This window comes from Besnoitia besnoiti, chromosome XI (assembly GCF_002563875.1).
Source record: "Besnoitia besnoiti strain Bb-Ger1 chromosome XI, whole genome shotgun sequence".
NCBI lineage: Eukaryota > Apicomplexa > Conoidasida > Eucoccidiorida > Sarcocystidae > Besnoitia > Besnoitia besnoiti.
In genome coordinates, this window is record NC_042366.1 from 1905249 (window position 1) to 1931670 (window position 26422).

The following is a 26422-nucleotide window of genomic DNA, read 5'->3' on the forward strand; positions in this document are numbered from 1 at the left end:
AGACGGCACACACGCTGGCTCCACCGCGGGAGACAAAGACTTTAGGTGCAGAAATCCCCCAGGATTGTCGTGGAGGCTGTTCATAAAAGAAGTCGAAACGTAGTTCCTGACTCGAGTTGCGGCGATGGACAGTATCGCCATGAAGAAGCTCTGGCACGAGCTCAACGAGGGACGCCTTTGGTATAAACACACAGCGAACTCACATACACAATGCATATCTCACAGCTGCTCGGTGAGGTTCTTTGGAAGAACGATGCTAGGCGTGGAGGTGACGGAAAGTACTTACACGAAAGGATATACACGCAGACACCTGTGTGTAGATGGGTATGCCATTGCAGTCCCGGGAGGGGAATGTGGGCATCCTCTGCGAGGAGAAACTAAGACGAATCGACTGCGGAAAAAACGGTATTAGGAGCGTCGCGGCATAGGTAGACATTGACAATGTATGTATACACAACACTGCCCTTCCTACATAGTGAATTTCTATGTATGAAGAGCAAGCTCAACGAAGGTCGAGGACAGCGGCTTATAATTGCCAACAATTTTTCGGCTACAGCGACGATGAGGGATACTCTTGTTTCGGAATGATGTGTATCCTCGCGTCCTTGTACGTGCCGCGACCTTTGCAGATGGAAGTAGCACTACGGCGATTTTCGCATGAGCGCGCATGCATTGCTGCGCATGTCATCGGGTCAAATACATTTTTTCTTGGTTTCACTTGCGCCGTCCAGTGGAACGAAGGCAGGAAACAAAGGAATTTCAACGCAGTACACTCCCGAAACCATTCAGCGACTCACTTCTGAGCCAAGCAGAAGAATACGAGGTACCGCATCGGTGCTAGAAGGTAAAAGGCGAAGGTCAAAGGCGTCAGTCCACTCCGTTCACCCGCCATCTGCATCTCATGCGTGCCCTGGGATTTGACGTAGAAAAGAGTTGATAGGTTTTCGCATTTTAAAAACCACATGAAGGAGCCTCTTGAATACGCGCTGTGCATTACTCTGTGAGAAAAGGCTTCGTCCAGAAACGAAGCCTTCTGCATCATGACTACAGAGCATTTTAAACGCGGCGTTGCAGCAGGCGGTGAAATAAAAGAGAAAGCTCGAAAAAGTGAAAAGCGAAATTCGTTACGTCGAACGTGTGTGCTTTAGTCCCAGGTGTAGGTACACCGCACTGGGCCGTCAGCACACCCCGTTTTTCGGGTTTTTCGCTTTCCGTGACTCCGGCTTTCACCATGGAGCTCGATGAGGTGTCTGACCTTCTGCATCTCGATCCTCGAGACACGCAGTGCCCTCTGTTTCCCACAGTTCTATACAGGAGTTCTCTGTACGCCGATCTCGCCATTCCGCTGCCTCGTCCTGCGTCGCCGGCTCACGCTGATTCGTGCGCGTCGTCCTCCCTCTTTTCTGCCTCCACTTCCCGCTCTGCTGCTGCCCCTTTGAGTCCGTGTCTGTCATCGTCTTCTGCGTCTTCTTATTTGTCTCCAAGCACGGGCTCTGGCGGCGTGGCAGACGGGCACTCAGTCTGCAGCCATGAGGCTACCGCAAGACGCCTGCGCGTGCCTGTGTCGGTGATCATCACTGTCAGGAACGGGGCAGCGTTCATCGAAGCAGCCCTGGACTCGCTGCTCGCGCAGAGCTTCGTATCCAAGAGACAGCGAGCTAAGAAACGCAAGACTGGCGACGGCGAGGAAGCCACGGCCGGCGCCGCCTCGCCGTCATCGTCCGCAGCGACCGCGGAGGCCCTCGAAGGCCAGAAGAGTGTGTGCGAAGAGAGCCAAACCGACGGGAGCCTGCGGACGCAGGCGGAGGGAGACTCCAACGCCATCCTCGAAGGAGAAGGCGACGAGGCCAATGCGCGACCGGCGCAGACTCGCCGCACAGAGGAGGACGACCTTCCTTCTTTCCCGCCATCCGCCGCGAGCCCGGGAGTGTTTGGGGTCGCTACCTCTTCAGGTTCGTTAGGCGCCTTCTCCGCTTCGGCTGCCTCAGGCGGGGCTTTGGAGGGCGACAACGGCCCGCTCGAGATCTGCGTCTTCGATGACGGATCTACGGATGCAACACTGTCGCTTCTTCTCGACGTGATCGCGCCTAGGTGCCTCGAGAGACACGTGCTGCTCACCGTCGCCGCCGCGCCTGGTGCCGACATTTCCGCGTCCTCTCCATCTTCTTCTTCCGCCTCCCCTTCTTCTTCCTCTCCTTCTTCAGGTTCCTCTGCTTCTTCCTCTTGCTCTTCTTCCGCTCCCTATTCCTCCTCCTCTTCTGCTTTGTCCTTTTCCTCCTCTTCTTCATCTTCTTCCTCTCGCTCGTCTTCTTCCTCTCTACCTGTACGTGCGAGCGGTGGCGTGGGCTACGGGCGGAACAAGGCGGTGATGGTGAGCGCCGGGGAGTTCTTGTGTTTCATGGACGCCGACGACGAGTCGTTCCCCGAGCGCATCGCGAAGCAGCTCCAGGCCGCCAAAATGCGACCCAACACGATCGTTGGATCGGGCTTCGTCAGGTACGTCACGAACAACGTTTGGATGTCGTTGTGGCTCCGCATTTGCATGCGTGCGTCTTCCTGAAGCGGCCGGTATATTGTAGGTTGTCTGTAGACATATTACAGATGTTAATAGAGCGTTGCAAGCTGCAGGAACGCGGGCGAGGGGGGGGGGGGGGGGGGGGGGGGGGGGGGGGGTGGAGCCACGCAGAGCCTCAGGCGGATCTTGCTTGATCCTTTGCATGCCTCTGAAAGAGACGCCTGAGCAAATCAACACATGGCAATGTCGAGGAGATGGGGGAGGGGGGGGGTCGTAGTGGCAGTGGAGACTGAAGAAGCGCTCCATTTTTCGCTTCATTTCCGAATGTTTATCTGCATTTCAGAGATCCGCCCGAGTCAACACCGCGGTACACGCACTGGCTAAACACTTTGTCAGAGAAGCAGCTCCTCACCTCGCGCTTCCGCGAGTGTACCCGTAAGCTGGCCGCGCGCGGGACGCTCAGGAGCTCGCTCTGAAGTGTTTTTTTTTTTCTGCCTTTCTCCACGCTGTCGTGGTCCGCGTGCCCAGTTCCCTCGGTCTTCCTCGCCGGTCCGCTACGCGCGAATTCCGATACCTATACATACCTGCTTCCTGTATCAATTCCCTTGCGCACTGTTGCTTGCTTTTCGTTTTTTCGTGTCTCTGTCTGCCGCAGTGCTGATGCCTACATGGTTCATGCCGCGCGAGGTTTTTGAGCGTCGCGGCGGTTTTCTTGAAGGCGGAAAGCTGCGCTTTCTGCGCGCGTTTCAGAGTGAGCTGCGGGCGCAGACGGCGGCGCAGAAGGGCCTCGGGAACGGCGACGCCTTCCGCCCTTTGGCGCTTCCGGAAGATCTCCTTTTTCTCTACCGCCACGTGCGCGAGGGCGGGCGTTTGTGCCGCGTGCCCGAGCCTCTGTACCTCTACAAATACCACGAAAACTGCACTTCGTTTCGCGTCAGCAGCGACCTCCTCTGGGCCATTAGAGTACGCGAATTCCAAGAACAAGTGATGCAGACACTCCACCCCCGCGCCCCGTGGATCATCTGGAGCATCGGTAGGCGCGGCATCCCCCCCCTTCCCGTTCCCGCCGCCCCCGCAATTTCTCTACGTTTCTAGTTTTTTCTTTGAATCTATCAAATCTAATTGTGCGTATCTATGTCTCTGAATTTCTTTCAGTATCCATGTGATTTTATTTTTCCTCACTTACCCCTATCTGTATCTATCAATCTTCACATATACATATTTACGTATATCTATGTGAAAACCAATGTAGGAGCACATATTCGTCCAAGTATATCTATCGGTACCTGTGTGCATCTATATTTTCATATATCTATTTATCTATCCATGTCTATTATTCCTATCATATATATATATATATACCCACAGGGGTCTGCCTCGGCGCACTTTTGTATACCTTGTATTTTGATTGTCACCTTGGTGTAGGCACTCCATGTGAATTGTCTTCTTGTCCAACGCTGCTCGAGGCTGCGGTTGTGAACCAATTCGTATCCTTTTTAGGCCGAGACGGTAAGCGTTTTTATCGAAGTCTTTCTCCCGCGAATCGCGAGCGCGTCATCGCCTTCGTGGACATCGACAAGAAGAAAGTGTCGCGGAAGGTCTACGCAGATCCTCTGGAGCCGCTGAAGGGCAGACAGATTCCCATTCACTTCTGGGAAGACGCGAGGCGATTCCTCGACGAGCCTGACACAGAGAGAAGACCCGTCTTTGTCATCTGCGTCAAGTACGAAATGCCGCCACACAACACACTCGAGCAGAAACTCCAACAGCTGCAAATGAAAGAGGGACAAGACTTCTTTTTCTTCTGCTGAAGGACTCCTGACTTGACGCAATCACGCGGCAATTAACGAAAACGCCGACGTATATATATATATATATATATATATATATATATATATATATATATATATATATATATATATATATATATATAAGCGCCTTAACTTCTCGCACGAATGGCGCTGACGCGTGACCCTTTGCGCATTATCTGTCAAAGTCTTCCGCTAAATAAATTTTGTCGCATGCTGTTCATTGAACTTCACAGTCGCTGGCAGCGCAAGCGACCATGAGATGCATCGGCTCGAAAACCTTCCGCTGACGAAAGCGAGCTAGAGAGTCGGGGAAACATCACCAGACTACGCTTTATTTTAGTAAATGTGCTCTCTGCACACGGAATTACTCCTAGCCGCTAACAGGAAAGCGGAATGCTGAGAGTCTGAAAAGCGAAGTCTGCGCCGCTGTTGCGGCTGAGAGGATCCGTTGTGCGTTCAGCGCGATAAGACAGTTTGACTTGATGTTGAAATCACAGTTGGGAGACGTGGTACCGAGAAGACACACACCCCGTCGTTGGGTCTCTGCATTCTCTCGCATTTTTAGCCTTCACACACGCGTTGTCCGCACGTGATGTCTGGCAAACATGAGCATCTCCGAGAGAAGAACGAAGACAAAGCGAACGCGCAGTTCGCTCCGTCTTCTCCCTTTTCCCCTTCCTCACTCTTCGTGCCTCCTCGCTTCCTGGCGCATGTCCGCTGTGGGGGAGGGTCTGCTGCCTCACCACGCTCTCTCTCCTGCCGAGGTCGATGCGCGCGTCTCGTCTCCCCTTTCCCCTCCTCCCCGCATGCGACTCGACGAAGAATGGAGAAATCAGGACATTTAACAAAAACCGGGAAAAGCACTACTAGCGGAATGCATACCATAATACCGTACACTATATATATAAATGTGCAAATTATGAATATATATAAATATATATTTGTATATATGTGTGACGACGCCGGTGCGTCTCTTCGCCTCATCACCCGAGTCGAGAAAGTCCCATGAGAAAGGCCGCGAGTGCGACCCTTCTCTGTCTCCGGCGGTCCTCCTCTCCTCTCCACACTGGATCCTTCCTCTCCTTTGCGCGGCCGGCTGCTGCCCTGCTGCAGAAGTATGCACGCAAGCCCGCTTCGCACGCATGCGAAAATATATTACGTCTCGAACTTAGTCGACTTCCTCCATCTTGGAGACCTCCTCGGCGGCGCCCTCGACTTCCTCAAGAGGCGGCAAGTCGTCTTCAGCCTTGAGGTCATCGTCTTCGTCGATTGAGAGACCGAGCTTGATCATGCGGTGGATCCGCGCCGCGAACTGCGTCGGCTCGTCGAGGGAGAAGCCAGAGGTGAGCAGCGCAGTGTCGAAGAGGAGCCAGATGAGGTCCTTGACAGTCTTGTCCGACTTGTCTGCGCTGGACTTCTTCTTCAGCTCTGCCATGATCGGGTTCAGCGGGTTGATCTCCATAGTCTTCTTCGAGACCATGTAGGTCGTCATCGAGTTGTCGCGCAGAGCCTGCGCCTTCATGATGCGCTCCATGTTGGCGGACCAACCATACTCGGAGGTGACCAGCACGCAGGGCGAGTCGATGATGCGATTGCTCACGACGACTTGCTCGACCTTGTCGTGGAGCACCTCCTTCATCAGCTTGCACAGCGGCTCGAACTCAGGCTTCAACTCCTCGAACTTCTTCTTCTCGTCCTCGTCGTCATCCAACTCGAGACCCTTCTTCGTGCAGCAACGCAGCTTCTTGCCGTCGAACTCCTAAAGAAAGCAATCACGGAGAGCCCAGCGTGCACACACATGACTGTCGCACATCCATCCGGCGGAAGACACGCAAACAACTTCACGCACTCACAAAAAGACGACTGTTGGCCTAGTCAGAAATCCGCGGGTGGGCGGATGTAAGTTTTATCCTCCAGCGAGACAAGCTCGCGAGCCAACTCTCAGCGTGGTGCATGTGTGCATCATCACACTGACCAACGGCGCCTTCAACACCCAAATATGAACATATACATATATACATTTATAACTGGGAATCCACATCCACACGCATGGGCATCGCCCACTCTACTACCTTTGAAAAACCAAGCGGAATTCATGCACCCATAGCCTCCGTCTCCGCACCAGGACAGCAGGAGGTACTGAAGAATCAACTATTTGGCTTCAGGACCTGAGCAAGAAAGTGCTGGGGGAGGGGGGGAGGGGTTGAGTTTGCGTGGGGATTTCATACTCACCTTGAGCTGCTGAACGGCATACTCGTCGATCGGGTCGGTCATGTAAATGACCTCGTAGCCCTTCTTGCGCAAGGCTTCCAGGAAGGGGGAGGAGGCGACCGACTGGCGAGACTCGCCGGTGATATAGTAGATGTCCTTCTGGTTTTCCTTCATGCGGTCCACGTATTCCTTGAGCGAGACAACCTCGTCGCCGCTCTTGCTCGTATGGAAGCGGAGCAACTCGGCGATCTGCAAACAAAAAAAAGAACAAAAAGGAAAGCGAGGCAGATCCGACTAAAGCTGCAAAAAGTGACCTCAGCAGAGACACTGATACTCCCACACGCAAATGCGGTGCCAGCATATATTCACATATATATATATATATACCTATACATATATACATATATATATATATGTATGTCGCGCGGGGAGAAGCTGACTCAGCCAGCACTTTCCGCCGAAGCGAAAAAACGTCTCCCGAGAAGCGAACCGGATAGACGATTTGCGAGGACTTCTGCGTCCAACATGGACACGAAACGACACATTCATGACACGATCTAAAACCTCTCTTTCTCGGTGAGGAGATGTGTATCGCGGCATTGACTCATTCGCCTTCGATGGTCGACGGGGGCAGCCGTCGCGGCCTCGACGCGCACTTCTCGTTTTCGCGCGGAAAGAAAAAGGCAGTGAGCGAGACCCGAAGGCAGATCTAAGGAACCGCGCGCCCGCTCCGCTTCGGTAAAACACCTCCGCGGACAGCGGGAGACATCGGTGCTCTGCCAAGACGTCTGGTCCTTCGTGAGGAGAGAGTCCGGTGCGCCTCTAGAGCAGAGGGCGGCGCGACGCGCACGAAGGAAATTGAATCTTGGGGTGGAGAGCGACGCAACGACGAACTGAACCCGCGGCACTCTATACATGAAAAAGAGAGCTGCGGACTAGCGGCAACATCGCGTGAAAAAACCGGACTCGCGAACCGCGACGGGGGAGAAGAGCAGAAAGACACACGCGCGCCTACCTTGTTCCTGTTGGAGGTATCCTCGTGGATGCCGAGCTTGAGGTTCTTGCTAAACTGCTCGTAGAACTTGTTGTAGTCTTCCTTCTTCTCTTCGAGCTCCTGGAACATCTCGAGGCACTTCTTGACCAAGTTCTTCTTGATGACCTTGAGAATTTTGTTCTGCTGCAGCGACTCACGCGAGATGTTGAGTGGCAGGTCCTCAGAGTCAACGACGCCGCGGACAAAGTTGAGCCACTCCGGGATCAAGTCCTCGCAGTCGTCCATGATGAAGACGCGCCGCACGTAGAGGCGGACGTTGTTGCGCTTCTTGCGGGTCTCAAAGAGGTCGAAGGGCGCGCGCTTGGGGAGGAAAAGCAGCGCCTTGAACTCGAGCTGACCCTCGACAGAGAAGTGCTTGACGGCCATGGGGTCCTCCCAGTCGTTCGTCAAGCTCTTGTAGAACGCGCAGTACTCCTCCCATGTGACGTCCTCAGGCTTGCGCATCCAGAGAGGCTTCTGCTTGTTGAGCTGCTCGTACTCAACAACGACCTCCTTGACCTTCTTGGTCTTCTTCTTCTTCTCACCCTCCTCGCCTTCCTCCTTCTCAGTCTTCTCCTCGCCTTCGCCCTCCTCCTTCTTCTCTTCCTTCTCCTCGCCCTCCTTCTTCTCCTCGTCCTCGGACTCCGTGATCTCCTTGTCGACGCTCTTCTCAACGGCGAGCTCGATCGGGAAGGAGATGAACTCGCTGTGCTTCTTCACGAGGTCACGCAGGCGCCGATCCTCCAGGTACTCGGTCTGGTCTTCCTTCATGTGGAGGATAATGCGTGTGCCGCGCACGATGTTTTCGTAGTTGCCCTCGGCTTTGGAGACAGTGAAGGAGCCGCCAGCGCTTGACTCCCAGACGTACATCTCGTCGTCGTTGTGACGGGTGACGACAGTCACCTTGTCCGCAACGAGGTAAGCCGAGTAGAAACCGACACCAAACTGACCAATCATGGAGATGTCGCCGCCAGCCTGGAGGGCCTCCATGAACGCCTTGGTGCCCGAGCGCGCAATCGTACCCAGGTTGTTGACAAGCTCAGCCTTCGTCATGCCGATACCGTCGTCCTCAATCGTCAGCGTGTTGTTCTGCTTGTTGGGGACGATGCGGATGAAGAGGCGCTCGGCGCCCTTGAGCTTCTCCGGGTCCGTGATCGCCTCATAGCGGATCTTGTCCAGCGCATCGGACGCGTTGGAAATCAGCTCACGAAGGAAAATCTCCTTGTTGCTGTAGAAGGTGTTGATGATCAAACCTGACAACCGGACAACACACCTCAGAGAAGAGACCATGAGCAATAATGTTCGAAGCGAAGAACCAGCGACGAACGCCAGCAGCAGGACGTACGGGTCCCTGACAATGGCCAGATTTGAAAAGGGGACAGACGGGCCACTACCCTCGCCAGCCGACAGCACCACTCCCTGGGGGCGGCATGTGTGCGCGACCGCAACTACTGGGGAAAGTTGGAAAGGAACGAGAGGCGGGCAGAGCGTCGACAAGCTTGCGTCGCCGATCGGCTGCAGCGGGAACATTTGGACAGTGGAAAGGAACTCCGCGAGCCCGCGTGGTTCCTACCGGCCACCACGCACCACCACGTGTGGGAAAAGACCGAGACTCGAGAAACAGACAAAAATTTCGAAAACCAGGGCACAGTTTGCTCTCACGCAAGACGCACACCATAAAAACACAGGAAAACCGCCGCACCTCTCAGTTACGGACTGAATGTGGGGCGTACGTACACCGCAACTGCTCAAGAGTGCACGAAGTTTGGTGACTGTTTGGGTGCGAGGCAAGGCGAGTCGTGTGCGCACTTTCTGCGTGAGACGTATCGAGAACAGAAGGCACGATTGACAGTTGGCACACGTGAAACAGAGCGAGAGAGAAACTCACTCATCAACTGCTGAATATCAGCGTTGAAGGCAAAGGTCTCGGTGTCCGTCATCTTGGAGAGAGAGGGGCGAGAAGGATTGGTGGAGATTTTGGGGAAATTGGGGCAGAACTGCAAATTCTGTCGTGAACCTGGCGCCACAGACAGAAATTGTCGAAGATTGTTCCGAAAAAGACAGGGAGATCGCAGGAACGAAGAGCGAACAACGCCGCAACTCGTTTCAGTGCTGAACTGTGGAGGAGAGATTCCAACTGACGGACAACCACATCATCCTCCGCTCTCTGCTTGCTCACGCCGGCCCCCGCAGCTCAACTCCGTCGTCCGTTCGCTCTCCTCTGCTCCACACGCGCGCCTGCTTCACCGCCTTTTCCTCTCACTCCCCCCCCCCCCCGCCTTCCCCGCGCGATGCGCCTTCGCAGGAATTCCATAGTGCGCTCCGCCGCGAACACCGTTCGCCTTTACTCTCTCCCCTCTCTCGCTGTAGGCACCACCCCGCTGCAAAAACACGCGTCGCTCCACTCTAAACGTCCCCCTTGCCTGCCGGTCTCGTCACTCGCGGCGAACTCGTCCCGCATATTCCGCTGGCGCGTTCCCCCCGCGAGCAGACAGAACGACCTCACTACCCACCATCGCCATCGCAAACTCCCGGGCGCCGCCCCACTGTGCGCAGCGCGCGCGGTGCAATCGGAAAAACAGGAGGCGGTGTTGTCATTCCGCGGGAGACAGCAGGACGAGAAGAGGAGGTAAAGAGATACGAAGGACAGGCACCAACGGCGAGCTGGCTGACCTCGCGCACAACCGTCAATTTTGCATGCATGTCTCAGCGGGCAACGTTACTGGCTCGCGCGAGCAAACTGCGCGCGACTTTCCTCCATTTGCAAAGCGAGGAGGCTCCATCTGACGCCAGTCCGAATCAAGCGACATGTCGCGTCTCGCGGCAACACACACTGCGGAAGGGCGACATTCTGAGAGATCTTTTGGCAGTTCACCTCGCCCGCTTGACTCAGTGCATCGAAACCTCGGCGCGCGCGGGTCGCGGCAGGTTCCCTCGCGGCGCGTTCCTTCTTCTCCGCGTTTTCGCGGGTGACGTCGTTTCTCTCTGCATTTCTGTGGCTGAGCTCTCCCTCTTCCCTTCGCGGTGGAATCTCTCAGGCGATGCACGTGAGCAAAAAGCGTCTGTGCCCGTCGGCTGGGGGGTTCGAGTCGCCGCGTGGTGTCGTCAAAGCCTTCACACAACGCAAGTTCTCTCTTTTCTCTCTCGTCCTCGGGCGTGTTTTCTTTCTTGCGCGCGGACGCGGCGCGCCGGCGTCAACTCGGAAGGCGCCTTGACGTCTCGCGCGCCTCATACCGCAGGCTTTTTCGGCCGGAGCTCTGAGAGGGGCGTCTCCTTGTGCGCTTTTCTTCTTCCACTCGTCATGTGGGATGCCGTGAACCCGCGCACGCTTCTTTCTCTGGCGTGGCCTGCATACGGACGCCGAGATAAAGAGGAGAAGCACCGGATGTGCCCGTGCGTCGCGCTCTGTTCCGGCTACGGCAGCCCTCCGGCGGAAAAACGCAAAAGGAAAACGTCTACAGAAAACAAAGATAAACTGCAGAAGAGTAAAGCGCCTACACACGCCAGACACGCCGCTCGCGAGAGCCTTGAGTATCCGGGTCTATTCTCGTATTGAATCTTTTTATGATTCTACATATGTAAATATTTATGTATATATTTTCTTCATAATTACTTTCTGCAGTTTGGAGTCGGCGGCGCTTTTTTTTCCAAGTGCATTGACGTATATGGACCCCACGGTTTGGAGGACTACAGATTAGTAGTCCACGGGAATTAGTTTCTCACCACTAGATTGATCTATCTATTTGTCTATTTATCCATCTATCTCTTTCTCTCTTTGCGTGTCTATTTATCCGTCTATTTCTCTATATAAAAGTATATATATGTATATATGTTTGTGATATGTTTGTGCTCAGTTTCGGGGCGCCGTGGTTCACGTATACACATGTATACAATTTTCCAGTTTGCATGCACATCCTTCTCCCTGCCGAAGCCGAATGTTTGAGGCCTCGCTTGCGAGAGCTCTTTCTTCTGCAGAGAGCCTAACCCCCCCTTTCCACGCTTGGCAGCGAAATGCCTGACGGTTGCGTCCGCGAAAAAGGCGCGATGCGGCCGGGCGACGCGCATTCTTCCTCTTCTGGTGACTCTTGCTCCTCGCCTGCGTCGTGTGCGTCGAGTTATTCGGCTGCTCCCGCAGCGTCTGCCGCGGCTCTCCTGAGGCCGTTAGCCGGCGAGAGCGTGCCTTCCTCGCGGGTTGCAGCGGCGCACGTAGAGAAGCTGCTCAGGGGGATCTCGTTGTGTGCGGTCTTCCAGGTGTCTCTTCTGCGCGCGCCTGCGTGGCTGACAAATGAGCAGGCGCTGCTACGCCGCCTGCTTTACAAATTCAAGCGACAGCACCGCCGCGCAGACTTCTTTCAAAAGGCGCAAGGCGTCAGTCGTGCCGTGCCGCCGCTTCTCGCACTCGCCCTCCCCCTAGCCTCGCTGTCCGCGACAGCGCCTGCAGCATCCGCGTCCTCCGCCTCTGGGCTCGACGTGCTGATTGCCGCCGACGCCTTTTTCGATGTCGCCGCGCGCAAAGCCGACAGCTGGCGGGCGGCGCTGCGGAGGCGCGCCCTCGCCAGCGACGACTCGGGTGCGTGTGAGGCGAGGCGATGCGACGCAGCCACCGGCGCCCGCGCGCGTGACTTAGAAGTGTCGGCATCCCTCGTGTTTTTCTCGCTCTACGCGCAGGAGCTGCTCGCGCGCGCGCTGCGCTTGCAAGAGGCGGCCGTGCACGCGACGTCTGCGGCAGTTCAGCAGATTCACCTCGGCTTCCACCTGAACTTCGTGCTGCCGCTGGTGTCGATTTTCGCGCGCGTTCTCTCCGTCGTCTCGGCGCTTGTGTCCGCGGCCGAAGTGCATCTGAAGCAGACGCCGCAGCTGCTGCGTCCTGATTTGTCTTTCGCCCAGCTGCCTGCGCGCCAGCCGGTCCCACAGGTCGGCGCGGCGCGGCTGATGCCTCTCGAGGGACGACGGGCGAGCGGCGCCGTCGACGAGCACGAAGGCCTACGCACTGTCCCCACTGCGGCAGCTGCAGAAGCGACGCGAAGCGAAGTACTCCAAGCGAAGAAAGATGCGCGCGCGTCGGTCGGCTCGCAGAGCGCAGAGCAGGCCGCAGCGAGAGGCTGTGGCGGCGAGCCGTCGGAGCCCACAGCTGCACCAGAACAAACCCGCAAAGCAGAGGGCGAGGCGATCAGCGCCGCGCAGGTGTGCGCAGGAGAGACAGCGGCAGCTCCAGAGGAGGATCGAGGGAGGCAGCGAGGAGCCGACGCAGAGGGAGAGGTGGACGAAGAGGGGAGCTCGGCGCCGCGGCGGCAGAACGACGCGGAGAGGGAGCGAGGCGACTCGGAAGCGACGCGCGCCGGCGCCGACGGAGAGGTGCAGGCAGGCGACACGAGCGCGGATTTCCCGAGGGACGAAGATGACGAAGAGACCGCAGAAGACCGAGTGCGAGAGACTGATGACGACGAGGCGGAAGGAGCAGCAGCTGCGCATCAGAAAAGCGAAGCCGCGCCAGAGTTGAAAGAAGGAGCGACCTCATGCCGCGAGGAGAGCGACGGAGAGAAGGCTGTGGCCGCTGACGAGGACAATGTAGGGGACGAGCGTCTCGATTCAGGTCTCGACGGCGAAGAGGTTGCAGCCGATCCGCGGAGGCTCTCGGCAGAACGAGAAGAAGAGCCGTTCGAGCGAGTTGCCACGACGCAGAAGACTGGAGAGGTCAAGAAAGATCTGCGGGCACGGACGGAGTGTGAGAGGGACGAAGAGTGCCTCTCTTTTCTCTTGCCTGGGAAATCCAAGAACGCCAAGAAAAAGTCGGCGCGAACGGCTGTCGACCGCACCGAGAGTCTTCTCGCGTTTCTTCTGTCGGAGAAGCCGAGGAAGAAAAAAAGGTCGCTTCTGCAGAGCGGGTCGCAGGTCGAGGCGCCGGCGTTTCCTGCCGTCGCCGCCAAGAAGGGGGGCGAAGCATGTCTGCGGAAGAAAAAGAGGAAGACGCGCGTCACGGTGGATTCGGGGGAGGCGGGGGAGACGACGACGCTTGTCCGCGAGGCGAACATCGCGACGCGTGCGTCGCCGCCTCTGTCGGACTCCAAGGCCAGCCTGCGAGAAATCGAGTCGATGTTTGAAGCAGTAGAAGGCCGGGCGCGCGTGGGAGGCGCTTCCGTCGTCTCAGGAACCCAGACGGTGCCTGCGGAAAAGGACGTAGAGAAAACGCGCCTGCTCAGACAAGCGGCGATCGAGCTGGCGAGAAGACACGCGACCTCAAAGGGTAACCCGAGTGACTCCGGGGTCGGCAGACAGAAACCCAAAACTGCCATCCAAGGCGCGGCGGTATCCGCGCGCCCGCCTGGCGCCTGGCTGAGTGCAGGCGGTGCAGGCGGGGCGACGAAGACGAAGCAGACTCGATCGACGGCCTTCGATTTGGGGGCGGAAGACGCGAGGCCGAAGAGCGCTGGGCCTGTCGCGCCGGGGTCGAAGGGGCCCAAGAAGAAGAGAAAACGACCTGGACAGAGCGGGAAGATGCTTTTTGACGCAGCCGAGCCGAGCATGCAGAACGTGGCTGCACCTTTGCTGCTCGGAGGCGAGACCGCGACGGCAGCAGGTCAGCGAGAAATTTCCTCAATCTTCCAAGAGGTGGAGGCGAAGCTGCGCGCGCCTCCTCTCCCCCATGGCGAAGGAAACGGCCCGCGCCCGACAGATCACGCGTCGCGGCACCAGCCCCTGCAGCTTTCGAAGAAGCAGAAAAAGCTCTTGAAGATGTCACAAGCGATATCGACAGGCATGACATCCATCGCACTGCCCTCGGGCGGATGCAGTGATGAAGGCCGCCAGCGTCCAGGCGCCGAGGGAACTGCGCTGCCGGCGTCGAAGGGTTCCGCAACGCTCACTGAGCCGCGTCAAGTCTGTGCCGATCACAGAAAGCAGAACACAATGTCGGCGCTGCTGCCGCCCAGCTCCGAGGCGAACGCGCAGCAGGGGGGGAGACATGTGGACGTGGACGCGGCGCTGTCAGATAGGAAGAAGCAGAAGAAATTGAAAAAGGCGTTTCTCGTCGCCGGCGCGGCGGATAAATGGTTCACTGGGAATGGAAAACAGAGGGAAGTCCCGAAGAGGACAGTCCATCAAGAAATGAGTGAAGGGAGTGCGGTAAGAGTTGACAAATCGATGTTTCCTGTGCGAGGGACAAGTGCGGCCGGCGGCGCAGTGTGCACACCGCTGCGGCTTGGAGAGCCGGCGCAGTCGAAAAAGGAAAATAAAAAACGGCCTCGACCGCCGACAGACTGTTAGACTCGATTCAAAGCACGCTGATCATACCCCTCAGTGACAATGCCATGCGCATGCATATATATATATATATATATATATATATATATATATATATATATGCCCCCGCCAGTGACAGCGGCGGGACTGAAACGCAGTTACGAAGTATGAAGCTTCTCTAGATGCTTGACTGGAGTTATACAGGGGTAGGTGCTTCCCCCTATAAGGTATAATTTGTATGTATGCGGAGTTACGCTGCATAGAAGCGGCAGCACACCCTGTCCTCCGCACGATGACGCTTTTCGGGGAGATCGCCGGCAGATAGGCGCTCCCAGTAGCCTGCCAGTGAGTCCTTTCCAGTTCGCTGCAAAGACGTGTGCGCGTAGCTGCCAAAGCGCATACAGCAGAGAGCCGATTCATAACACTGCAGCCGGGTGTATCCCTACGAAACCGCTCCCCGCAGTCCATTGAAGAAAGCGAGAGAGGCAGCGCGCGCGGCCGCCGATGCTGGCAGGATCTGCTCGCAAAGTGCGCGTCTGAATATAAATATTTAAGTACACCTGTGTAGCGGTGCTATAATATATGCATGTATATATACAGTACTTATATACTTTTCTGTAGGTACTAAAAACAATATATATGTAAAAATGCTCTATTATATAAATACATGGTATGTAGAGGCGCTTTAATATATGTCTACATCTATGCACATACTGAAGCATATATATCTATATGTAGCGAGGTGCTCTATTCTATATCTTCATATACGTACAGGTACTCTACATAAATATAGAGGAGCAGATATAAAGCCGACGAAGAGTGACGCGGGAGGGCGAGTTCGCGGGCGTGGAGTGTGCCAGGTGAAAGCACCATGCCGCCTGCAGCGGAGGGGACAGGCGGCTCAGCTGCAGGGAGTGAACACCGCTCGAGGTTGCTTAGATAAAAGATAGAAAACCGAAAAGCGACGACATCTGAGGTTGCTGGGTTCGCGACTCAATATATCTCACACGAGTCTCCCTGCTTCTCAATATATCTCACACGAGTCTCCCTGCTTCGGTTGACTCCCACAAAACAGCCGCAGATCCCCAGCAGCATGCCGTGAAGTTTTTACAGTTCTCCATAGGCAGATGGAATGTGGAGCCTCTGTGGTTCGCTCTGGAGGCACAAACTCCTTGCATGAGACTCCGTCCCACACGCCTGCCTCGACCTGTCTACGCACACACACATGTGCACTGATGTGTGTCTGCGTGTGGAGAATAGCATCTACAGGTACATCGGTATGCATCCGACAGCGGCGCAAGCGACCCTCGTGAGGCGACCGCGACGGTCTCTCCTCCTCCCTGCCACGCGCTCGAGTGCCTCTCCTTCGGCCGAGCACGCAGAACACGTCTCTGCGCCGCCGCCTCTCGATGCCTTGATTATTCACACCTTTAAATCTTAGTGCGGGGGAAAAGCCGCCAAGGGCATGACTGGGGCACGGTCGCGCCACGCAGAACTCCGCTCGCAACAAAATCGAGTTGCTCACCACTCACGCGCCCGTGCTGTCTCCAGCCCCTCTCGCACGTCTCCCAGTCTCCCTCCGCCCCGCGGAGAGCAGCGAACCCGCCACGGGCATGCGCCGCTGAGGGGAGCTTTCGCACGCCCGGCGCAGCCGCTGCACAGACTTTGTCGCGTCTCTCCTTCGCACGCTGAAGCAGCAGTTCCTGCTTCTCGCTCGTCTTGCCTGCTTGCTTGCGTCACGCGGCACGGAGGTCGTAGCGAGGAACTCCGAGGTCTACTGCGCGTACTTCTGGAAGCACGGTCGGAAGGGATCCATGAACTGGCGAACGATGTCGTCGGTGACCAACGCGCGTCGCTCCTGAGAAGGGCAGACAGGCACCCGAAGCTCGCTGAGGGTAGAAACGAGGTCTTCGAAACGGTACGGTAGGCGCGCGCGGCGCGAAGGCGGACGAAGAAGATAGGAACGCGGAGCGAGCGAGAAGTCCGCACAAGGCAGTCAACGCGGCTGCACGCCGGGAGGCGTTAGAGACTCACTCTGACACGACCTGACGGAGCCGCGAAACGAAGGGGGGACGAGGAAGACTCAGAGTGGGAAGCCGACTCAACTGAAGTCGGGGAGTGAACCAAAACGCACCTGGTGGGTTTTAATCAGCTTCTGAACCTCCTCGATCAGAATCGCCTTGACCTGCCCAGTCAACATCTCACCCTTCTGGTACTTGCGTCCTGCGAACCCGCGACACAGCCGCGCAGCAAACACGTGGTCGGAAACGGGACTCCAGGCACCCTCTTGCGGCTTCCCTCAAGCTTGTCCGCCCCCGAATAGGGCCTTAACTGGAGCTTGGCTTGAAGCAAAAAACAACAGCGCTTGAGTTTTCTCCGCGTGCCAACAACACACCGACTCGAGAGCTCCATCGCTACTACGTCTCTCTGAACATCGGAAGAAGTTCGCATGCCTCTCTCAAGAGTACCTGCTGACCCGACGCACGCGAAAATTTTGCCAGCAAGCACTTACCAACTTCCTCAAGGAGGTCATCATCCGGAAGAAGGAACGTCAAATACTGGTAGGGCACGTCGATCTCCAGGTTTGCGCCCTTCTCTCTCTGCTCGGCCTCAGTCGCCTGACCGCCTGCGCCATACAAAAAGAAAAAGCGAAGAAATAGGATGCGCGGGGAGACTTCAAGCGAACGAACGTACCAGTCCCCCAACAAACGCCTCACACAGCGACCGCGCCGAGTACAAACACCGCTGTCGCGCAATGAAGACTACGCGCAAACAACGTGGACGAGTGAGAGCAGGTGAACGGCACACGACCGAGAGCGACGCGGCCAACTGCGTGCATGTGCACGGGAAGGCGCTCCGCGCTCTGCGTCAATCCACTGGGTTCCACGGCCTCTTCAAGCGGGGTTGAGATATTTTTGGGTGAGGAAGGGCGCACCTGAGAAGGCGTATTTGTTGACCTTCGTCTTGATTTGCTCGGGCGTGTCAGAGACAAAGATCGATGATGTCTCCACAGATCCCGACATCTTCGTGCGGAAGCCCTGCAGCGCGGGAATGAATCGCGAGTGAATCAGCGCGGGTTTCAGCAGGCCCAGACGCGGCGCGACGTCGCGCGTCATGCGGAAGTACGGATCTTGATCAATTGCCTGAAATCGCACGCACACACATAAATACAAAAGTTATTATATATATTATAATATATTATCATTATATATAGATGTATATATACTGCTGGAGAGACGCGCCTCGAGATGCTCTATGCATTTATATCACATGTATATACAAACAAGTGTAAAAATGAGAGGGCCCGAGTGGCTTCGCTTCACCCGGGCATGGCAAGCACTGCCTCCCTCGCGCAGCATGTTTACTCCCCGTCACATCTACCCCTGAAAGTCAACTCCGCATGTAGACACTTCGAATGAAATAACGTAACCCTGTATGGAAATTCGGAGTGCTACAGTATTGCACAGTTGCCGAACGCGCGTTTTTCCTAACCTGAGGAATGAGGCAGCGCACGTTTTTCTTGCCACCAAAAATCATCGGGAACGCTGTGGGGAAGGACGGCGCGGCCTGCACTGCCGGGAATGCGGACTTGCCGACGTTGTCGCTTTCGCAGAAGCCAAAAAGGCCGCGCACTTGGTTGTAGGTCACCTTCTTCTGAATCTCGAGAATAATCGGGTACAGGTGCTGGATGTAAGAGAGATCTGAAGCAGACGCGCAAAGAAAGACAAGCGCCCATATATGCAAGTATATATATATATATATATATATATATAGTTACTATTTATAAACGAATGTAGTTTTGTAAATATATATATATATATATATTTATGTTTACAAATATATATATATATATATATATGTTGTCGAAGCGCACCTGAGAAGATGAACGTTTTGTCGGGGTCGAAGCCGCAGGCGATGATGTCCTTTGCGTTCTCGAAGGCCAGGCGGTGAGTCTCCTCGAGCGTCAAGTTCTCCTTGAAGAGGAACTTCTCGTCGTCAGTGAGCTGGATGACCAGCGGGACGTCGAAGGTGTCCTGCGGAAAAAGAGGCAAAGCAGCACGCCTCCATCCTCCATCGTGACGCGACAGGCGCGGAGCGCGAACTGCGAGTCTAAGGAAGCGTCGCTGCGAGGGCGCAGCTCCCCATAGCTGAACTAGACGCGATGCGTTCACGCGCGCGTAGCGGGAAAGCACTTATGCATATCTCATAAGCGACAAGACACATGTACTGTGGATCGGCCTATTCGGAACTCCCAGCCGCAGGGAAGTCTCATTCCACTGTCTGTCATTCCTTCTCACCTGAAGATACTTGGTGAACATGAACGGAATAAGGTGCCCAATGTGAAGCGCCTCCGAGGAAGGCCCGCGGCCTGTATACAGGTAGAAGGCTGGTCCCTCACTCTCTTTGTCGCCCTTCGCGGCCTCGCCTGCACTGCCGTCCTCCCGCTTGCTCGCTTGCAGCTTCTCTGCATTTTGACGCTTCTCCAGGGCATCCAGGAGAAGGTTCAAGTCGCGGTGAGAAAAGAAAATCCCGCGACGCAGAAGATGATGTGCGCGCTTGCCGGTCAGTTTCTCAATTCTAACGAGCAAAAAAAAAAAAACACGCGGAAAAAATAGACAAAGCCCACATACGGTGAAGCACAGGAACTCGAAGCACAATGCAAGCTAAAAGTACCCCTGCGTCAAGTTCTACAGGCGCGTCTGTAGATCAGAAAGGTCTCCACGCAGACAGAAGCGGCCTAGCGCCTCGTCGGCTAGACATAGAGTTTTTAAAAAGTCGACGCTCAGGAGGGAACGTACCTTGCAACGAGTTCAGGCGTAATAGCGGAGCATCCGAATTTCTTCCTGACGAAAAAAACAGATGGCATGCTTACATTTCCTGCTTGAAGTAAGACTAACAAGACATTAGGAACCGACGTTGCAGCTGCCAGGGCCGCTCAACGCAGAACGCCCACGTCTGGGACGTCGACGAAGACACGAACTCTGGAGAGCGAAAGCAAGTCCATCCATCCCATTGCATCACGTTGACTACAAATATAGATGTATATCCGCCTGAACAAGTACCCGCCCCCGCGTGGGCTCATGCGTGCGCGCGGGGTCTGACACTGTTGCTCACGGCGAGGCAGCATCGAGCACACACAGCACCATCGGCATAGACAGGGCTTCACGATTCATGCAGCCTCGCGAGGAGACTATTTTTTATGTTCGTTCTTACAGGAGCTTGTTGTAGTCGATGCCCTCGTCGCTGCCCTGCACTTCCCACGGGGTCACAGTCTGGTCGCTTCCTTCGCTCGAGCCAGCCTCCTCATCCTCCACCCCAGAGGGCGGTAGGACCTAAGGAAACGATAAAGAACGCTCATAATCTACTCTTGAAATTCTAACGCCGCGAGGCTGGCACTATCTCTGCAAGGCGACAGCTGCGCTTGTCAGTATTCAACCCCCATGCATGCGCCTACCCACAGGTATGCACATGGGGCGGTTCGCGCGTGCGTCCATGTATGTGCACATATCTCTCTATAAACTCAGCCGATATGCCTACAAAGAAGTGCCAACTTACACGTTTGTGAGAGTGTCTACAGTCCTGCGACGCATACGGCCTCTACGGCGCGAGGCGCACATGGAATAGCGGCGGAGACAAGAGACGACAGAGCCGAACGTACCTGCGAAAGCGAGGGGAGTTCTTCGCCGTTTACATTCTGCTCCTCTGCGCAGAGGTCAGCGGCGTCCGCAGCAACGGCAGGCACGACCTGAATGGAAATGGAAAGCTGCTTCTTCTCTTCGATGAACATGAATCTCTCGAACTTGATATCCGAGATCAAGCCCGTCGACTTGAGCGTTGGGTGGACTGAAAAAGCAGCAGAGACATGCAAATACATGTACGCATGAGGGAATACGTGAGATACACTGCTGGTCACGACATGTAGGTACAAATATATATATATATATATATATATATATATATATATATATATATGCATATTTACGGACGCGGCCTGAAGGTTAGTGTTCGGGTCGAGGCTGAGAGTCCCGTACTGCACACATATGCATGCGAATCCTCCGCAACGCAGAGGCACAAGACACAGATACAGCTGAGACACGAATCGCACAAAACGAACCTCTCATCGACTTGGGCTGACTACGCGCGCGTCATTCCGCCCCTCAAGCGCTCACTGTTCGCATTGATATTCCATTCGTCAAGGATGACCAGGCGGACACTGCAAACAAGAAAGAGAAATCACCAGTGTTGTTCGCAACGGCAACCAGGAAGTTCGAGAGGCACGTCACTCGCCTCCTCTCTACAGAGGTCTACCGGTGAATGCGCCTCCATCTGCATGCAGGCCGCCTTATACACCTCCATGCTCATATGTACGAGTCGACGTAAGAAACTCTACACGCACACGGCTGCACAAAAGTGTGTGTACACGTGGCTTCCGTCGACACGCATGCCCTTGTACGCACGCGAATTCGCCACTGCAGCGCACGCGATTGGGAAATGTCAAATCTACGAATGCGAAAACGCATCAACGAAGTCTGTCAGCGGCGCGGCAGAGATATACATCAGCTGTGTGTACGAAGGTCGTTGTATGGACCTACCTCTTGACGGAGGCTGGGATACCAAATTCATCGAGGTACGACTCCTTGTAGAGGCGGTCTGCGACATCGCGCGGGACAGTGAGCACGCGGAAGGGTGCGTTTTCCTCGATTTTCTGGCTAGTCAGGGTTTGAAGCAACTCCACTTCGGTCGCAGAAGGGCTCGCCTCGATGGGGCCGAGGGTGAGCACTGCCTTGTAGTCCTTCTGCAAAAACAAGAAAAACGCGGTAGGATAGGGCGCGGGTGACCCGCCACGGCAGCGGCTCCGCACGCATACCGAACGGCAGAGCAAGGAACAAACGCGCGAAAGGCAGGCGGAGGAGGAAACTGAAGCAGCAACCGAGAAAACCACGAACAGAGTCAGAAGGCGGCAGCACGCTCGCGCCTAGGTTGAGCTTCAGCTTGAGGGAGGGGAGACGCACACGGAGAGGAAGATGGAGATTTGAGAAGCGACACCAGGGTTACAAGAGAATGCTGTGCTGCGTAGGGAGACTTACAGAGAATTTGACGTTCTGCGTCGTTCTTCCAGTCTTCAAGCCGAGCGCGACGCAGGCCGCGCCCTTGACGATCGCCAGGGCGGCGTCCTGGAAAGGCGTTCTTGAGGACGACATTGGAGAACACGAAAAACGGCGAAAAAAAGCTGAAAATGCGGTAAAAGAATCGGGGCGTGAAGGCGCCGCGAGGAACGACGGCGGGAAAGAACCGAGGCGGGTTGAACGCAAAAAGGGGCGGGGGGAGGGCGCGGTCGCTATGGGGGGGTGAGGATGACAAGGAGCTCGAGGTGATAAAGCGCTGGAATTGGGAGTAAATCCAGAGGGGGAACACGGCGCGAAAAAGGTGGAGAGGGATCGCGAGGAAGAAAAGGGCTGGGAAGCCGGGAAGGAAACCCTGAGGAAAAATGCAGAGGGAGGTGCGGAACTGCAATTGGTGAAAACGCTTGTGAACCTGCAAAGTGAATCACGGTGGCGGAGGAGAGGCGGCGCTCTCGACAGAGAGAGGACGGAAGGGGCGAGCGATCTGCTAAGGTGGGAGGCGACAACGAAGGAACTCATCTACGCGGCGTGAAGGCGACGCGGGGCTCTGAGCCGAGAACGGCAAAAATCGAAAGATCGCGCAAAACGAAAATGCCCGATCCTCGCGAACTCCGAGTCAGAAACGGAGACGCCGTGGGCTGTGCAACGGGCCTGTGCTTCTGGGGTTCTCCAGGACTGTTCGCGGGCGGGCAGCAGCGTGCACAGAGGACGCGGGAAGAACCTGCACTCCCAAGAAGCTCGCCCTGGCGGCACGCTGCACATGCTTCTGCTAGACAAGCGGAAACAGGACAGCAAAGCCCTTTCCCGCGCCAGAAGCCCAACGCGCGTCGAAGTTTCGCAGCGACCCCAGCAGCAGCAGCGGCGCCAGAGTGCAGGCTCAGTTCGCTGCACACGCGCGCGCGAACTGCCGCAGGCCTTCGCCTCTCTCCCTCGCGGCGGATCTCACTAGGCAGGATGGGCGGCGCGCAACACGAGGCAGAAGAGGTCGAAAGAAGACTGGAAAAGCCAAGCGACGCGGCCGCCTCTCGCATATGTTCCCGTGGCGAACGGCTGCGAAATGCAGAGCACAAGTGACCCTCGCACGCCCCCGGACTCACCCGGGAAGATTCGACAGGCGGGAGTGCCGGTAACCCGGGCCGTTCTGTCGCGTTCTCTCTCGAAAGCGACGACTTGGCGGATGTTTTCGCCTAGAGAGTCGCTTGACTGCAAAGTGCTGAACCGAGAAGAGTCCGTGGAGGGCGTAGGTTGCGCGGCCGAGACGCAGTTGATTCTCGAGTGTGCTGCCAACGCGGGGGCAGAGGGGCGGGCGGGAGAAGCGGTGGACGCAGGGCGGCGCGTCGCGAGAGAGCGGAAGTGAGGGGAGAGGAGAGGAGGCACTCCTACTCTGCTGCGTCGGGGAGCGGCGGCGCGGTGCGCGATGCTACTAAGGGCGCTGAGAAACGCCTCAGACTGGCGTCTGCTTGCAAGTCGCGGCTGATTTCGGCGAAAGAAACACTTTCTTGAATCTGAGAGTTCCATTCAGGTCCCGGCGGGCGCCGAGGCGCTCGAGACACAGCCGCCAGCGCCCCGCACCGCGGGGTGGCGCGACAAGTGCACGTGGCGCTTGTTGCACTGTGCAGTGTCGGGGACGGTGACGCGCCGCGGCGGCTGTGGCAGCAGCCTCTGTCCGTGCCCGCGGCCTGCCTGCCGAGGGTGCGTCCTGTCGATCGGCGGACGCAGCGCGAAACGGCAACCGCGCCTCGCGACACTGCCACACTGCCGCCGATGCACTGCGGCGCTCTCCAGAGCGTCGCAGTGCACTCCTGGCAGTTGAGGGGCGGCGCGCGGGAGGGGGCGGGGGGGGAAATGGAGAGAGAGGAGAGGCTGGAGAGAGAGGAGGGGGGGTGGAGCGTGAGGAGGGGTGGACTGATCTGTCGCTCTCGGCGCCCTCAGGTCGCGGGACCTGGCCTCCTACGATTATCCCGCAGGCCCGCATCCCTTTCTGAGTAGACGACCCCACTCACTGGCCGCGCCGCGGGGGTGGCAGTTCAACACGCCAAGTCCTCGCCACACCTACTCACCCCTTCGCAGCAGGTACTCGCGTCGCCGGTGAGGTCTCCGGAAGGAAACACTCGGGTGCGCGACACACTGCTGACTCCGCCAGGGGCCGCGCCACGCCGACGACAGTGAGCGCCTTTTGCTAGTCATCCCCAGTGTTTTGTCGGACATCCCGACCCGTACGCTAGCGGTCAGTCCGAGTGATTCGGTAGTCTTGCCGAGCCTTGCAGGAGTCAGCAGGAGCCTTTCTGTAGGCAGTCCGAGTGACTCGGCAATCATACCGGACCTCCCGGCGTCCGAGCCTTTCAGTATTCACGGCGAGTGATTCGGTACTCATCCGGAGCCTTGCTTTAATCATTCTTAGCCGTTCTGTAGTCACCCCTTGCGACGGTGATTCGCAGGGGTAGCCGAGCTGCGAGGCCGTGCGCTTGGTCTCGCCACGCTCTCGGGAGGGGGCGCAGGGGGCCTTCGCGGGCCACAATTTTGTGGAAGAAATGCTGTAAAGCAGAGTGAGCGGATCCAGCTTCGTACTCTCTACTCCCGGCACACTCTGAGCGGACAGAGCACTGCAGCGACGCGTGCTTCTTCGCTTTCGTTTGGCAACTGTTCTGTTGAGCAGCCAAAGGACAGGCGTGTTTCGCTCACAATCCTCACTGTACGTCGCGGAAAGAGATTAATATCACACTGCTTTATCTTGAGCTGTCCATTTGTTGGCTGGCTGGTTCGACTCTTTGACTGTCCTCACTGCGTAATTTGTGAGCACACTACGGCATGTCCGATGTGGCATTCACAGCGGCCCTCTCTATCATTCCTCTCTGAGCCACCAACAAGGGCGCTCCAGGAGATGCCTCTGGCCTGAAATTTCCCCAGTAGGAAGACGACAGACGAGACATTTTTCGCACATGCGCGTAGTTGTGCAGGGTGACAGACACCCCTGTTCAGTCACTCACGACTAAACACAAAGTGTTAACTGCTTGCTGTTATGGCTAAGTCGATGCCATGTTGCCGTTGGAATAGATTTCCCTCAGGCTGAAATCCGGACGAGGAACTCGAAAGAGGTTGAGGAATGAGATTATCCGAGACTTGCCGGGCAGATGGAGCGGGGAACGATTTACGATCTAGACCATCCACACAGCAGCAACTATACGCACCGCAAGGCCTCGCATTTACCACGCTCAGCGGAGCATATTCCTACGAGCCTGTGTGGCGCAGATATTTCACGCTAACGCACCCGGTGCTCCGCAGTGAACACGCGAGGCTGTCGAAATATCCTCCAGTACGGCAACCGCCATGCTGCGTCTCAGTTACGGTGCAGGACCACGTTTACGCTAATGAGCGTCAAACCTCGTGAACGTATCTTCTTATTTGCTTGTCTTTCACGACCTTATCGAGACGGATACGGCATATGGGGGCCTCCGAATGCGCACATATATCCCCTGTGACCCCCGTCTGCGATCACCCACAGCATCTCTTCCAAAATGGAGCGTCCGCCCAGCACCTTGACAATAGCTGCGTGCGTTCGTTCCGCAGATGAGAAGTGAGTGGCGGTCCCGAGATGAATCCAACAGCAGGTGTAATCGGTTCAAATTGCTTGGGGACGCTGCGTAAACGCAGCACGTGCAATCTTCTGCATGGGTGGATGCACGACCAGGGCTCGTGTTCTCGATCTCAGCATCCGAGCTCTCAGCCGGTTGTGTGGCGGAACGAGTAGACGCGTTAATTTTCGGCTCTAATAAGCTAGAAATGATGGTTTTCATCTTCCATTCGATACTGTTGCGCTCACATTCTACAAAACTGTTCTAATCCATGGCGACCCGCGGCAGAACACCCTGATTCTGCAGGTGTCGTCGCATATGCACAAATATCGTATATCTGACTTTCATAAAGTTCCGCGCATATGCATATCCGTACCGAAGTCTAAGTGCGAGGCTAAGCTGACGTACAGAGATAGTGACAGTTAAACAGCTGTGGTCCCCATCTTGGTGGTACGAAATGCCTTCTGCACAGAACAAACAGCAGACGCAGTTACCCATTTCTGGCTTCGCTGCGCGCGACCGTCTATGATCGAACCATCTGCTCTTTGGGATCCTTCAACCCTTCCACCACACACCACAGTCCTTCATTCGTTCTGCTGTAATGCGGCGTGCTCCATCCAGGACCAAAAAAGCTGCCAGCGACCGCCCGCCGTGTATGCGAGGAAGATTTCTACACTAGTGCGGCTCCCGCGTGATTCCACGGTGAATTTCCCACTTGCCAGACTACAGTATACATCAGTGAATTCCATAGTACATGCGAATCAAGTTCGTCGAACTGATTTCGCAGTTTTCAGTGTGTTGTTTCATGTGCCTCGAAACGCCAGTGGCTAGTGACGATATGAGGGCGAGAGCGGGGTTTCTCCTCTTGTTCCCCACATTTTCTTCATTAAATCTTCCCCCATACACCCGGGCTTTTC

At 56.1% G+C, this 26422-nt stretch overlaps 4 protein-coding genes across 4 annotated transcripts; 2 read left to right on the top strand and 2 right to left on the bottom strand.

The window, feature by feature from the left end:
• Positions 1–1231: 1231 nt before the first annotated feature.
• BESB_021470 (B3GNTL1 protein) lies at positions 1232–4326 on the top strand (the record flags this gene model as incomplete). Its single annotated transcript, XM_029360856.1, has 4 exons — positions 1232–2496; positions 2859–2950; positions 3171–3548; positions 4016–4326. The coding sequence occupies 4 exons, from the start codon at positions 1232–1234 to the stop codon at positions 4324–4326; spliced, it is 2046 nt and encodes a 681-aa protein (XP_029216215.1).
• Positions 4327–5494: 1168 nt separating this feature from the next.
• BESB_021480 (heat shock protein HSP90) lies at positions 5495–9510 on the bottom strand (the record flags this gene model as incomplete). Its single annotated transcript, XM_029360857.1, has 4 exons — positions 5495–6085; positions 6559–6786; positions 7553–8823; positions 9459–9510. 4 exons carry the CDS (start codon positions 9508–9510, stop codon positions 5495–5497), a joined length of 2142 nt encoding a protein of 713 aa, XP_029216216.1.
• Positions 9511–11581: 2071 nt separating this feature from the next.
• On the top strand, positions 11582–14833 carry BESB_021490 (uncharacterized protein; the record flags this gene model as incomplete). The annotated part of the gene is made up of 1 exon (XM_029360858.1): positions 11582–14833. The coding sequence occupies one exon, from the start codon at positions 11582–11584 to the stop codon at positions 14831–14833; it is 3252 nt and encodes a 1083-aa protein (XP_029216217.1).
• Positions 14834–16583: 1750 nt separating this feature from the next.
• Positions 16584–22011, bottom strand: BESB_021500 (tryptophanyl-tRNA synthetase (TrpRS2); the record flags this gene model as incomplete). Its single annotated transcript, XM_029360859.1, has 13 exons — positions 16584–16667; positions 16944–17032; positions 17322–17435; positions 17745–17952; positions 18302–18510; positions 18684–18843; positions 19108–19387; positions 19609–19653; positions 20024–20142; positions 20469–20653; positions 20980–21023; positions 21403–21605; positions 21898–22011. The coding sequence occupies 13 exons, from the start codon at positions 22009–22011 to the stop codon at positions 16584–16586; spliced, it is 1854 nt and encodes a 617-aa protein (XP_029216218.1).
• Positions 22012–26422: the final 4411 nt, after the last annotated feature.